The sequence below is a fragment of the Petaurus breviceps genome, unplaced genomic scaffold, assembly GCF_028583685.1.
Source record: "Petaurus breviceps papuanus isolate PSGF00001 unplaced genomic scaffold, PetGlider_PUasm1.0 98, whole genome shotgun sequence".
In the NCBI taxonomy this organism is placed as follows: domain Eukaryota; kingdom Metazoa; phylum Chordata; class Mammalia; order Diprotodontia; family Petauridae; genus Petaurus; species Petaurus breviceps.
The window spans coordinates 34,756,331-34,772,075 of record NW_027187460.1 but is presented as its reverse complement, the minus strand read 5'-3'; the positions used below and the strand labels follow the sequence as shown (position 1 = coordinate 34,772,075).

Here is a 15,745-nt window from a genome sequence, read left to right as displayed (position 1 = left end):
ATGGCCTGTAGTGCAATTTGTGCTCAGCTATTTGTCATTCTCGGTGAATCATGCCCCTATTTGGATCTTGAAGCCTTTTTTGGTTTTATTTGGAGCTCTGTCTAGGAAGGTAGGAGCAAAAGAGGCCAAGAAAGACAGACACGGGCAGCACTTGAACAAAACAACATGTTTCCCACGTTGGTGCCAAACACCCACTTTGGGCCTCCTTCCTCTTGGTGCAGAAAGTCCTGCTTGAATTGTGCATGCAGACTAAGCAGAAAGAACACTAGATTTAGAGCTGGAAGACTTAGATTCAGATCCTGGTTTTGCCATATGTTGGATAAGTCATTATCCCTCTTTTGCTTCAATTTCCTCATCTGTAAAATTGGATCCTTTCCACCTATCCCAGGTATAAATATTTAAGATTTTATTATGGTCATGGGATTTAGCTCTAGAAGAGACTTTAGAACAGGAATTGCTAAGGTTTTTTTGTGTCATAGACTCCTTTGGCAGTCTAGTGAAACCTACGGGGCTCTTCTCAGAATAATGCTTTTGAATGCATAAAGAACACAGGATGACAAAAGAATCCAATAATATTGAAATTGTTGTCAAAATATTGAAAAAACCCAGGTTAAGAACCTCTTCTTTAGAGAGTATCTAAGGCAACTACTTTGTTTTACAGAAAGCTGATGCCTACGGAAATTGATTAACTTTTCCAAGGTTATGCAGAAAGTAAATCATAGAGCTAAGACTTGAACCCAAGACTTTACTATCCAGCACAGGGTCTCTTTCTGGTGATTCAAAAATTTACCTGGAGGGGAATGGGGCTGCAAAGGGTGTAATGGATAGAGCACTGACCCTGGAGTCAGGAGGACTTGAGTTCAAATCCAGCCCTTAGGCTTACTATATGTATGACCCTGGGCAAGTCATTTAACACTGATTACCACCACCCCACTCCACCCCCCCCCAAAAAAAAGGAAGAAGAATTTTCTGTGTGCCAGGTGCTATGATACAAAGAAAGCAAATACATCCCCTCAAGAAACCGGCATTCTAATGGGGGAAATAATATGCAAAGAACTAAGTGCATAGAGATAATATAAATAGGAGGCCATTACTTCATCAGGAGGGTGGGGCAGGAAAGCCTTCTTAAAGAAGGTGGGATCTGAGCTGAGTCTTCAGCATGGGGGACATCTAATGAATAGGTACAGAGTTGAGAGTGCTCTCCTACCTAGGTAGTCATTTAAAGGACCCCTTTGCAAGAATTTATCTGAAAATTTTTATTCTAAGATCAGAACTTGGACTTATTCATTAGCTCTTGGTATAATGCCATTGGGTCAAAGCATGCTAGAACCCAGGCAGAAGATCTTACTTTTAGATCTAGCTTTACTACCAACTATGTGACCACAAGCAAGTCACTTTTACTCCTAAATTTCTCTCAATCATTTGTCAACTAACTATTCATTGAACTGATGTTTCCAAGCCATTGTGTTGGGCACTGTGCAGATGAAAAGGGTGAATAATTCACTATACCTCACCTCAAGGAGACTATAACCTAAAAGGGTTATATACATATATCCATGTACACATACACATATACAAATGAAATAAAATCGTAATATGACATGATCCATAATGAGTGCCATAAAAAAGAGACAAGCAGAATGCCAGGAGAAGTCAAGTTATTGGACCATAGATGAAGAGACCTCAGCAGTCAGAAGGACTACAACCTCTTTCCACATGTGATAGATGAGAAGAATGAGTCTTAGAATGGTTAAGTGATCGTTGATGGTCACACAAGTAGTATAAGACAGAATTCCTTAATTCTGTCTTCTAAGTCCATATCCTAGTCTCTCTCTTCCTCCTCCAAAGGAGTCATTCCCATCACTTCTGAGTTAAGGGGACATGGAAGGCAGTCAAGGAGGGCTCCATGAAGCAGGTGGTATTTGGAGTGGGCCTTAAAGGAAAGGTGAGATTCTGAGTGGGGAGGGTAGGTGGTATAGTGGATAGAAAGCAGGACCTGGAGTCAGGAAGACTCATCCTCCTGAGTTCAAATTTGGCCGCAAACACTTACTAGCTGTGTGACCCTGGGCAAGTCACTTAAACCTGTTTTCCTCAGTTTCCTCCTCTATAAAAGGAGCTCAAGAAGGAGATGGCAAAGTATCTTTGCCAAGAAAACTACAAATGGGAACACAAAGATTTGGACACAACTAAAAATCACTAAACAGAAACAAGAAAATTCTGATTGGCAGAAATGGAATAGTGAAGGGGTTGGGAAATGCTGGGCAAAGGAATGGAAGTGGGAAACCTCATATTTAGGGAATAATGAATAGTCTAGTTTGACTAAAGAATAGAGTTTATGCAAAAGAAGAATAAGATTAGGTTTGAAAGGGAGGCTAAGGTCAAATTATGGAGGAACTTCAAAATCTGGTTAAGGATTTGGGGATTTATTTTGTAAGTAACTACAAAATAAGCAGATGTCTGTGGATGTTTGCTAAGGTTCCTTCCATCCTAAGATTCTATGAATGTGACTACTGTAGTTTCTTTTCTTTACATTTCAAATGTTACTAAAGTTCAAAGGAAAGTTGGCCACTTTTACCAGTCCACTCAGCATCTTCATGGAATATGTGTTTTCCCTCAAAGTATGCTTTTGGTGGAGTTATGGGAATTAACTTGGTGAGGAATTTTTATTTTATTTTGCTTTACTCTGCAAAATCAAAGGAAATGGGTCAGACAAGTTAGAAAAAACAATAATTTCTTATTACACAGGGGCACTGTTTTGCAGAAACTCCTACTGACCCTTTTACCTTGTCCCCAAAACTAAAGGATAGATGTTTTATTGTCTTTGTATCTTTAGTGTTTTGCATAATATTTTGCACACAATAAGTACTCCATAAATGCTTATTGAGACAGCCAGGAGGCCCAGTAGATAGAGCACTATGCTTGAAGTCAGAAAGATCTGAGTTCAAATCTTGCCTCTGATATTTACTAGCTATGTGACTCTGACAAAGCTGCTTAACCTCTGTCTGCCTCAATTTCCTCAACTGTAAAATGAGGATCATAATAACTCCTACTTCCCAGGGTTGTTGTGAAGATCAAATAAAATAATATTTGTAAAGCACTTAGCATAGTGCCTGGTACATTTGTCTCTCAGTTGTTATTCAGTTGTGTCCAACTCTGCCTGACTCCATGGATTTTGTCCATTAGGTTTTCTTGGCAAAGATACTGGAGTAGTTTGCCATTTCCTTCTCCAGTGTGTCCCCATTTTACATAAGATGAACTGAGGTAAATAGGGATTAAGTCACTTGCCCAGAGTCACATAGCTAATAAGTATCTGAAGGCAACTTTGGACTCAGATCTTCCTGACTCCAGGCCTGGTGCTGTATTCACCACACCATCTAGCTACCTTACCTGGTACATAGTAGGTGTAATGAATCAATAATTAATTAAAAACTAATAAATGTTGGAATATGATATTCCGGAGGTCAAAGGAGCTAGGACTAAAACTAAGAATTACCTACCCAGCAAAACTGAGTATAATGCTACAGGAAAAAATATGGTAATTCAATGAAATAGAGGACTTTCAAGCATTTTTTTTTTTTTGCTTTTTTTGGAGGGCATTTGGGGTTAAGTGACTTGCCCAAGGTCATATGGCTAGTTTTTGTGTTAAGTGTCTGAGGCCAGATTTGAACTCAGTTCCTCCTGACTCCAGTGTTCTATTCACTGTGCCACCTAGCCACCCCATTTTCAAGCATTCTTGATGAAAAAAACAGAGCTGAACAGAAAATTTGACTTTCAAAAACAAGAATCAAGAGAAGCATGAGATGGTAAACAGGAAAAAGAAATCATAAGGAACTTATTAAAGTTGAACTATTTACATTCCTACATGGAAAAATGATAATTGTAGCTCATAAGACTTTTCTCAGTATGAAGATAGTTGAAGGGAATATATATGTATACATACATATATATATATATGTATACATACATATATATATATATGTATGTATATACAAATATATATGTGAGTGTGGGCATTTGTATGTTCATGGTTACATAGACAGAGGGCACAGGATGAGTTGAATATGAAAGAATTATACCTAAAAGTTAAAATTAAGAGGTGAGAGAGGAATTTATTGGAAGAAGAAGAAAGGGAGAAATAGATTAGGGTAAATTATCTCATATAATAGAGGCAAGAGAAAACTGTTACAATGGAGGGGAAGAGCAGGAAGGTGAAAGGGAATGGGACAACCTGATTCTCATTGAATTTGTCCTAAGGAGAGAATAACATACACACTCAATAGGGTATCTTACCCTACAGGAAAATAGGGGGGTAAGGGATAAGAGCCAGGAGGATAGAAGGGAGGGCAGATTGGGGGAGAAGGTAGTTAGAAGCAAACATTTTTTAAAAGGGATGGTGTCAAAGGAGAAAATAGATCAAGTGGGGGGTGGGATGGAATGGAGGGAAATATAGTTAGTCTTTCACAATATAACTACTATGGAAATGATGTGAGTAAATACACATGTACAATCTATATTGAACTGCTTATCTTCCTGGTGGGGGTGAGTGAGGAGGGAAGAAGGGGGAAAAATCTGGAACTCAAAGTTTTAAAAACAAATGTTTCATTTTTTTTTACATGCAACTGGGAAATAAGATATACAGGTACTAGAGTATAGAAATCCATCTTGCCCTACTAGAAAGTTAGGGGGGTGAATGGGGAGGATATAAGAGAGAACAGATTGGGGGAAGGGGTATTCAGTGGGCTTGCTATTTTGGGGTGCGAGGTAGGGGAAAGACGGGGAGAGAAAAAATTGTAACTCAAAATCTTGTGGAAATGAATGTTGAAAACTAAAAATAAATAAATTTAAATTGTCAAAAAAAAAAAACCTAAGAAATTCCAATTCTGCATCTACCTCACTTCCCCTTCCTTTTGTCAAATTGAATTGAATTACTATTTAATGACATACATCTTGTGTCTGATTTGAAGGTCATATTGAGAAGTCCACGTCTTTATACATTAGAAGTTGCCTACAATTCAAACTACCTATGGGTATTATTGAGAAGATTCCTGTAATTAATATACTTTCTAACAATTCAATTTAATTTAAAAAACATTCAAATGCCTACTGTTTTTACTCCTGAGAGTCAGAGTCCATAGAAAGCTGGCCTTAGAATCAAGAGGACCTGGGGTCAAGTTTACATTTAATGTCTTTGGCTTAATTTCCTAATCCCTAAAATGAAAGTGTCAAACTAGATGCCTATAAGGTTCCTTCCAGCTCAAAAATTATGATCTTATGAACAAAATAATCCTTCTCCTAGAAACTAGTTATATTAACAGGAGAATTAATGAGAACACATAGAAACAACTTTTAAAAAGAGAGAGAAATAGGGGCGGCCAGGTAGCACAGTGAGTAAGAGCACCGGCCCCAGTGTTGGGATGACCTGGGGATCAAATCCCGGGCTCAGACACTTAGCACCCACCCAGAAACACCTGACTATCTAAGCTTGAGCAAGTTGCTTAACCCCAATTGCTTAGGGGCGGCCAGGTAGCTCAGCGATTAAGAGCACCGGCTCCAGTGTCAGGATGACCTGGGGACTGAATCCTGGGCTCAAATACTTACCACCACAGCCAGAAATAGCTGGCCATGTAACCTTGAGCAAGTTACTTAACCCCAATTGCTTTAAAAAAGAAAAAAAGAGAGAGAGAGAAATAGCAATGTATCTGCTTTTCTTGAATCCTGCCATCTTTCATGGAATCATGGAAAATTATTGTGATATGCTGTTATACCTTCTTTCCTTCTATTTAGAAACAGCAGTGTACTATGAGATGGAGGGTGGTGCTGGCAGGATGTTTGATTACCTACTATGTCAAAAGTAACTGTCATTTTTTCATTTCTTTCAGGGTCTTCCTGGAGCAAAGGGAGAGAGAGGGGAACGGGTAAGTAGACCATGACCATGAAGTCAGCCCATGCTGACTTCCCCAGTTCAGCTCTCTCTAATGCCCCAGAGTTTCTGTCTCCTCCACACACCTCTCAGTGGTGATCTGGATGCCCCACCCAGCTGAGGGTACCCTTCATCTGCGGGACCCAGGCTTGTTTTGGCAGTGCTTGTCTCTGTGTAAAAACCCCTTTAAGAATCTGCGATTCTTGTCATTGTTCTTCATTATTAAGTCCCCCTGGAACTTCTTTGATGTTAAAAATTGATGAGACCTTATGTTGTAGCGTAAGAGCCCTGAGCTGAGGGTCTGGCCTCTAGAGTTGCCTCTGCTAATGACCCCTATAGGCCTATTTTCTCATTTGTAAAGTGGAAGTAATTATACTTGTCCTATCTACCTCACAGGGTCGTTGTGAAGCGGTGTTTCAAAAAGTTAAAAGCTTTATACAAAGGTGTAATTATTAGTGTTGTTGTTGTTACTGTTATTATGATCACATTATGCTCATTTTCCTGATGGGCTTGTTCCAGCCTGGAGAGGTAAAGGGGAGCCAGTATACCAGAGTCAGACACAGAATCAAAGAACTGACTGACTGAATGATGTATTAGAAATCGTATGTAATAAATGTTGGCCCAGAATCTAAGCAGTGTTGGCAGTAGTGCTTAGTAAAGATCAGACCTTAGCTTAAGCTGCTTCCCTTTCCTTTCAGAGATATTATAAGATACCAAGAGGTAGCTCTGATAGAATCTTTGGGTTTGTTTTATTAGTGTCTTTTGTAGGCTGAAATACCAGAAGCATCCAATGAACTTTTTCTTTGAACAATGCATCTGGGGAAACTGACAATATCAGTATAGGAGTTTATGAGCAAGCACCCTAGCATACCCAGGATGCCTGCTAGCACAGGTTCTTGAGTCTGCTTTTCTAAAGGAAAGCAATTCAAAATGAGTTAACAATCTTACTTTAATCAAACATATATCATTCACTTAATTCAGGGGAAAAAGTCAGCACCCTGAACTTCAGAAAATACAAACAGAAATTATAAGCAGAGAAAAAATACAGACAGAAAAAATAACACAGTTCAACAGACCAACAGACAGGGCTTCTAGGTGTCTGACCATCACATATAGACAACTACCAGAGAGAGAAGCACCAGCATCTGGGTTGTATATAGCCTTGTCCAGAATCAGAGGACATTACAACCTTCATGATCCACTGCCTAATTACAAAATAACAAAAGGTGTGGGCCTTCCTGAAAAAACAAGCCTCCCCTAAGCAATCTTCTCTTGTTGGACCCCAAGTGAGGGCCATTAAAGGGCAGGGAAGATCTTCAAATTCTCTTACCTTTACAAGAAGGTTCTTGGTTCTCTGTATCTACTACAAGACTGGAGTCCCATCTAAATTCAACTTCAGGGATAATAGAATGGGCCACCACCACTTCCCCACATACCTTTCAGTGGTGATCTGGATGCCTCATAGACCATATGCTTCAGGGGAACCCCTACAGTTTCTTGGGAGATAAGGCTGTGCCTATAGCTATTCCCTTCAAAACTCAGCTCAAGAGTTGACCTTTGTCATATCAATAATAGTTAGCACTGGGGCGGCTAGGTGGCACAGTGCTAGGTGGCCCAGAGCAGCAGCCCTGGGATCAGGAGGACCTGAGTTCAAATCTGGCCTCAGACACTTAACACAAAAACTAGCCATGTGACATTGGGCAAGTCACTTAACCCCAACTGCCCTCCAAAATGCAAAAAAAAAAAAAGTAATAATAGCTAGCATTTATTTAACACCTGCTAATATGCCTCAGAATAACCCTGAGAGGTAGGGGCTATTATTTTCTCCATTTTATAATTGAAAAAAACTGAGGCAGATGGGTCAAATGATTTGCCCAGGGTTACACAGTTGGGAAGTATGGGAGGATAGATTTGATTCTGGGCTCAGTGCTCTACCTAATGAGCTACTTAGCTGTCTCTAGCTACTGTGAGGCTTTTCCTGATTTTCTCTATTCCCTTCCCCCCAAACCCCCTGCACATACTTATCTTGTCTTTTAATTTGTACACATTATACATACATGCGTATATACATAATATAGATAATATATAATAATAGATACATATATACATAATATATAATATGTGCACATACATAGTATATTGACATATTGACATTAATTACATTTATACATTATATATACATAATTTGTGTATACATATATTTAACATAATTTTAATTAGTTTATTATTATATATAATATATGTCTATGTCCACACATATATTTATACTTGTACATGTTTTCTCCTCCTGGTAGAATATAAACTCCCTGAAGGCAGTTTATAGTGTCTGTTTCTTTTCTTTGGTCTTTTATACCTAGCTCAATTCCTGGCACATGAGAGGAGCCTGATAAATACTTGCTGATTGGTAGTGCTCACTGATCTGAGAGTGATGAATGTTTTTTTCTTTTTCTTTTTGTCCATGCAGGGTGACTTGCAGTCTCATGCCATGGTCCGTACAGTGGCTCGCCAAGTATGCGAACAGCTCATCCAGAGTAAGCTCCTGTTCTTCATTATTTTAATTTTTCATTCCTTTTGACAGTACAGAAAGGGGGTACCTCTAAGACAAGCCTGTCTGTGTAACCATCAAGCCAGCCTAGAGGCAAGGCTTTAGACTACTTACAGTAAGACTAGTCACCACAGGAATCTGTACCTATTAGTATTTGGAAGGAGGGAGGAGTCCAGACCCATGATCTCATTGGGATAGGGAATTCCTGGCAAGGAAATTTCCTCTGCAAGTACATATCGACAGCTGCTCTGAAACTTAGTCTTAGGGAATTGCCTGGGAGGCTAAGTGATATAATTAGCCAGGGTTAAAGAACCAGTATTTATGAAAGATAGGACTTAAGGCAGTGTAGTGGATCAAGTATTGGAATGAGGAAGATCTGAATTAAAATCTTCCCTTAGGCACTTCTAATCTGTGTTGCAAATCACTTGACTTCTCTCAGTTTCAATTTCTTCATCTATAAAATGAGAATAATAATAGTATTTGTCTCTCTGGGTAGCCTTAAGGACCAAAGGATAGCTTATGTAAAGTGTTTTGTAAACCTTTAAACTTTATATACCGTGTTTCCCCGATAATAAGACACTGTCTTATTATTTTTTTGGACAGAAAAACACCAGAGGGCTAATTTTCAGGGGAGGGCTTATTTTAATGAACATTGACAGCAATTTTAATAAACAGGTAAATGTGAACAAAAAAATGTACCTTTATTCAATAAGCAAATCACTGGGGAAGAACAGGATGACGCGCTCACTGCTGCAGCTCTGATTGGATGCAGCTCGGAGCGCGGCGTGCGTTTCACCCGGGGGGGGAGGACGGTACATACAGAGGGTACCGTAATGTAGCGTGTAGCTCAGGGGATCACCTTCACTACAGTAGCAATCTCAATAGGGCTTATTTTAGAGGAATCTTACACAGTAAGGGGAGGGCTTATTTTCGGGATAGGTCTTATTATCAGGGAAACACAGTACATCCTAGCTGTTATTTCTGAAACCAGTTCTTTCTGATTGGCTATCTATACATTATGTGACTCTGCCTCTGGGTACAGTAATTAAAATGATCAGTTTGGTCAGGTTGCAATCTGAATCTTTTGATGTCAGCCCTATTGGCCTGACAGAATCTGTTTTATTAAAATGGATAGGTATTCTTACTCTGAGACAAGCTTTAGAGGGAGTTCAGAGTAAGCAAGTGAGTAAGTTATCTCCTAGAAATGTTTTACTGTGTTGATTTCCATAAGTTCCTTCACATGTGTTATCTCTTATTATGGTCTAATGCCCTTCCCTTTTTATGCCTCTGGCCTCCTGCCTGAAAATACACCAAGAAGCATTTGCATTAGTCTGATGGTATTTATTCCAGTCCACAGTTGTGGGATTTAACTAATCAGTGCCATTTCTTTGATGTTCCCTGCTTGCATCCCTCATTTTACTTACCCATCCACTAATTATGACCCTCCTCTTAGTAATACTTTCTAGTGGTCTTCCACTGAGGTGGGCCCTGGTTAGGATTTCCAGCACCTGGGGCAAATTCAATTGAAGAGAGCTTGGGGAACTTGGAACTAAGGTACCTATCAATTGACTAATAAGCATTTATTAAGCATGTATTTGTGCTAAGTAAGCAACACAGATACAAAGGAAGAGTAAAAATAATTCCTGCCCTCAAAGTGTTTAAATTATAATGAAGGGAGAAAACATGTATATAAATGGGTACATACATGACATACACTGAGTGGATGAAAGACAACCTTGGAGGGGAAGGTCTACTGAAAAAGGAGCATGCCAACTTTTCCCTCCTGGTCCTAAATGCTAACTTATTATTACAGTTATTATTATTTAGGGGTTTGAAAGAAGGAACAGCCATCCCTAAAGAGAGTGCCAGATGATGGTGATGCTTCAAACCTAGGTTTCAGTGAATATCAGGAAGTGGAAGGAATGTGGAAGGAAAATAAATGAAACAAAAGGGAGTTTGTTAACAATGTTGGGGAGAAGGTTCCAGAGAGCACAAAAGGAATGGCAGAGGAAAAATGGACTAAAAATGGACTAAATGGACTAAAAAGGGCAAATAACTTTGGATGGGGAATTGAGTAATGAGGTCACAAAGTTTTGAAAAGAGAATGAAAGAAGCGAAGGTAGAAACAATGAATGTAAACAACTTTTTCTAGTAATTTGACTTAGAAAGGGAAGAGAGTTATATGAAGATAACATGAAATTGCAAGGTCTAGTTAAGTGTTGTTTTTTTAATTAGGATATGGGTATATTTGAAAGCAATTAAGGAAGAACTGTTAGGTAGGGAGAAATTGGAATGAGAGGGAATGAGAATCTGTTAGAAAAAATGGATGGGATGGGATGAAAGATACATTTGAAAAGAAAGAATTTCTCATTACTTAGACTAAGGGATGACACCAGGGGGGTTTGAGATGAAGAAACAAGAAAACAAGGGACCTTACTACAAATAGCCTCCATTTTCTCAGTGATTTAAGAGATTTGGGATTGGGGTCATGGGGGAGGATTAAGAAGAAGATATAAAGTTTAAACAGCTACTGTTCTAAACCTTATGAGGGGGAAATGGAATAAGAAATAAATTAGGGAGGTCTAAAATGATTACTTTGCAGAAGTGAGGGTCCAGTTGAGGTTAGATAACATATATTTATGTTTACCCAGTTAGGTCACATGCATACCTTCCTCCAGCTCCATTTAGGAGCACATGAGCAAGAATAAAGGAGGGAAATTGTGAGACTAATTAAGGGTTGAGATTTTAAGCAAAGAGCGATGAATCATGACTGGAAAAAATGAACAAGGGATCTCAAGAGTAGAGGACAGTGTGGAGTTGAACTATTTAACCACAGGATTGAGATAAGGAAGGGAAGAAGATGAAGTCTGAGAAGGGGTAATGGCCTGAGAAAGCACTGAGCTGTGGAAGGGTTAAAGAACATAAAGACTAGGAATGCATTTGAGATAGCACTGAGGCATGGAGGGATTAGAGTGTAGGAAAAAGGCTAAGAATAAGCTTAAGAAGCATAAGCCATAAGGGAGAAGTGGAATGATAGGAGTCAGAGGAAGATTTAGGTTTTAATCACGGATGTAGAATGCTTATGGGTAATAGTGTGGTTCAGGGTGTGATTATCTATGTACATGAACCAACAACTCTTGGTGGTGTGGAAAAGTAGGCGTGGAATGGAGGAGTAGGTCATGGGATGAGATATGAAGGGGTAAAGGAAGAGTAGATCATGGGATATGATGTGAAAGGCACAGTGATAATGAAATGATCAGGGAACTTAGAGTCTAAAGACCTAAATTTAAGTCCCAACTCTGCTGTGTGACCTTTGGCAAGTCAATTAAACTCTTTGAGCCTCAGAATTTTTCTAAATGACTAATTGAAGAAAATTATACTTACACTACCTACTGTATTGGTTGCTATAAGAATCAACAGCATTGCAACACTAGCAGTACATATGACTATAAGCTGCCAATATTGTTATAATATTATCATGATTCTCATCATTATTATTTTTAAAGGGCCTATTTTTTAATGAACAGTTATGGGCAGTAATTGATGTAAAACTTTATATGTTAATATACTCAGTGGTCTAGATACGATATCAGTTCAAATTCTTCTGAGCCCTAGAAAGAGCTATCATAAAGTGCCTAAAAGTAAAATTAAAACTAACCCCCTAACCTAGAGTCATAGTGAATTTTACTTAACAAATAATTCTTACTAAATTTACCCAGCCCAAAGTATATCAGAAGTAACAAAATAGAAATGAGAGGAGGTATTTGGAGAGGGACATCAGTGGCATGTACATTAATCCCAGACATGACAGCTAACACCTTGACATTGAGAAAGGAAACAGGAAAATTAAAAAGTAGACACAGATCTGTGATTCTACTTAATATGATAATTTATATTAAAAAACAATGGCACTGAACTATTAAGAAAAGTTTGACTACATTCAGTATACATTGTTCAGACAAATCATGAAGTGTTTTAGAAAGATTTTTAGATTTAAGATTTTTAGAATGATTTCCACCAAGAAAGATGACAAATTTTTAAAAGTTTCTCTTTCCCAGGGGTACGTTTCAGTTCTCTGGATAGTTGACTTATGACATAACTTATTCCCTGACACTGCTGAATAAAATAAAGGACTGCCTAATTCTATGCTCAGAATTGGAATTTTTAAAGAAATAATTGAGCTAGGGATTTAGGGAAAGAAACCCAGAATTTGAGGGTGTTTTATTAATTTTTTTTGCAGTTAGTGGGAGTTTTTCATCTGATTCATAAGCAAAGTTTCCTGCCCAAGGGACAAGAGAAGGTCTTGGCAGCTAGGAGGTGTGTTGATTCAGGGCACTTGTCAGGGGGATTGCTAGCAGCAGGGTGGAGCAAGGTTTTGTGAGTTGGGAAAGAAGTCAAATAACTCAGGAAAAGTTGCTGGAGAATGAGGCAGCTGGGTGAAGGGTCAGGGGTCAGGTAAATGTTGGTGGTAGAGACAGGATTTATAACTAAGAATAATCTTCTGCTCTGTGGTGTTTATAGAGATGTTGAAGAATAGTTCATTGCAGAATTCCAAGCACATTAGATGAGCATTGAACACAATCCAAAGTAAATTTAAAAAAAAATTGGCAAATAAGAGCATTTGAAAGGGAGTACTTTCTTTCTTTACTGAGGGAGGGGGGAGGCTGATGTATTATTGGAAACTCTAACTCCACCTCCCCCTTCCCCCAAACCCTAAAGTAAAAACTACTGTCCTCCTTCTTTCATGAAAAGTTGCATTAAGTTGGCTCTCTTTTGTTTTGTTTAGGTCATATGGCCAGGTACACATCTATCCTCAATCAGATTCCAAGTCATTCTTCATCCATCCGGACTGTTCCTGGGCCTCCCGGTGAGCCAGGAAGACAAGGTTCTCCTGGTACTCCTGGTGAACAAGGACCTCCAGGCCGGCCAGGCTTCCCAGGCAACCCAGGCCAGCCAGGGACCCCAGGAGAAAGAGGTAGGCTGGTTCTGAATAAGCCAATGAGATTGTAGTCATTCACTGGTCTCTTCAAATGGGTAAGAGGAAGCCACATGTAGCTTTTTTGAAGGTAAGTGTAATTGTGAAGTCTGTGTGCCCAAGCTCATGAAGACACTTCCTCATTGATGAATGATTCACATATACCTATATAATTCTGATAATCTTCATTTAAAATAAAAGTCTGCTGCTTCCTCTGCTATACCCCACATATTGCTACACTTGGTCACATATTACCTTGAGCTATGCTTTTCTTCTGTCAAATTGTTATTAATCAAAAAGCATCTTTCAGGCACCTTCTATGTGCTAGGTGCTTAGGATAGAAAGGCAAAGTGAAAGGAATAGTCCTTGCCCTCAAAGAGCTTACAATCTAGCTGGGGGAGACAATATGTACATATATGGGAACATTCAAGATGGGAAACGTGGCACTTTGCTGGGGAAAGCACTAAACAGCTGAGGGAATCAGGGAAGACCTCCAGTAGAAGGCATCATTTGATCTGGGCCTTGAAGGAAACCTGGTCTTCTCAGAAGTGAAAGGGAAAAGGGAGTCTATTGAAGTGTAAATGGGTATTTACAGCACAAATGGAGGGGGGGGGGAAGCAAATGGAGATGGAAGAGGGCATGTTGTTTGTGAGGAATGATAAGAAGGCCAGTTTGGCACCACTGCAGAGTGCATCAAGGAGGAATACTGTGTTATAAGCCTAGAAGGGCAAGCTATAAAGGACTTTAAATGCCAAGCACAGGAGCTGATATTTAATCCTTGAAATAATAGGGAGCCATTGAAAGTTATTGAGGTAAGAGAGTGACATGATCAGACCTACACTTAAGGAAAATCATTTTGGCATCTGGATGGAAGATAGATTGTAATGGAAAGAGCCTTAAGACCAAAAAAAGGTGAATTAGGAGGCTATTATAATAATCATGAGGAGAAGTGATTTGGCTCTAACAGTGGTGATTGGGTGAGGAGAAGGAAGGGGGATAAATGCAAAAAAAAAAATGTAGAGGGAGAAATGACAAGTTTTTGCTACTGATTGGATTTGTAGGGTAGGGTGGGAAGAAGTCAGGAATGAAGCCACCAGGTTTGTGAGTCTGGATAACCCTCAACAGAAATATGGAAGTTTAGGAAAAGAGTGGGTCTGGGGGCAAAGATGATGAGTTCTGTTTGATCATGTGAAGCTTGAGATGCCTATGCAACATCCATTTGGAAACATGCCATGAGACATTGGGGATACAAGAATAGTTCTCATCTTGTACTTTGGGTATTTACAGCTTATTACAGGCTAGGAACTTGCCTCTTCCCCTCCCCACCCCCTCACTATCAAACACAGTGCTGACTCCTGAGCAGAGCAAAAACTTATTCAGATGAATCTGATTTTCACTCATCTGCTGCTATCTTTGATCCCTATTGCCTCATTGAGAGGAATGCTGCAAAAATGTTGGAAGCAGGAAGAAAGACAAGTCCAGGAACGGTGGTGGGAGGATTGATAGTAACAGCCAGTTGGAATCCTTTTTAGGTCACAGTTTGTAGAAAACAAATCCGGGGGATCATTTGACCATCATCTAGCCTTCTATTATTCTGTACCTTTCCATATTGGCTACTCCAATATGGTTTGTTTCCATAAGGTTATGACCTTTTCTCTTTCAGAATTTGATGTGCAAACTAAACAAAAGCTCTATAATTCTTCTCTTGTATTTTCTAGAAATAAAAGGGAGAGAAATGTTCAACAAGTGTTCTCTTGCTTCTTCCCACAGCCATTTTCTTGCTGTCGATTTCTTTTTTTCTAACTTTTATTTTAGACTCATGCGCCAGAACAGAAATACAGAATAGAGAAAAGAAACAAAAACATATCATAAACATAAATATTGGAACTTAAATACAAAGTAAGAAAGGGGAAGAAAGTATGTCATGTGCATAGCAGAACATAAGAGATATATAACAGTATGGACAAAATAAGTAACAATGCATTTTCATTTCAAGAAACCTGCATGATAAATACTGCACATCATGTTGAGAGCTGTCCATCTTTGCTTTCTTGTAAATTTTCTTTTGTTCTCTGCTGTGAATTTTGTTTACTTTGTTCTCCCCCCCAGGCTACAATTAAGTGCAGATATATTTCTCTATAGCTATAGATATATACATGCACACACACATATGTAAATATACACATATATCTATATCTACCTATCTACATCTCTATCCATCTATCCATCCATCTATCCATCCATCTATCTATCTAAATATCTATCTATCTATCTATCTATCTATCTATCTATCTATCTATCTATC

The 15,745-nt window shown here is 38.9% G+C and overlaps 1 protein-coding gene across 3 annotated transcripts in view; it reads left to right on the top strand.

Moving 5' to 3' along the window:
* The window catches only part of COL14A1 (collagen type XIV alpha 1 chain), a 253,970-nt gene that overhangs the window by 213,977 nt on the left and 24,248 nt on the right, over positions 1-15,745 (top strand). For all 3 annotated transcript variants that reach the window (XM_069081354.1, XM_069081352.1, XM_069081353.1), the window contains exons 43-45: positions 5,880-5,915; positions 8,385-8,451; positions 13,252-13,440. In XM_069081354.1, coding sequence (XP_068937455.1) covers positions 5,880-5,915; positions 8,385-8,451; positions 13,252-13,440 — 292 coding nt within the window. The remainder of the gene's footprint in view (positions 1-5,879; positions 5,916-8,384; positions 8,452-13,251; positions 13,441-15,745) is intronic.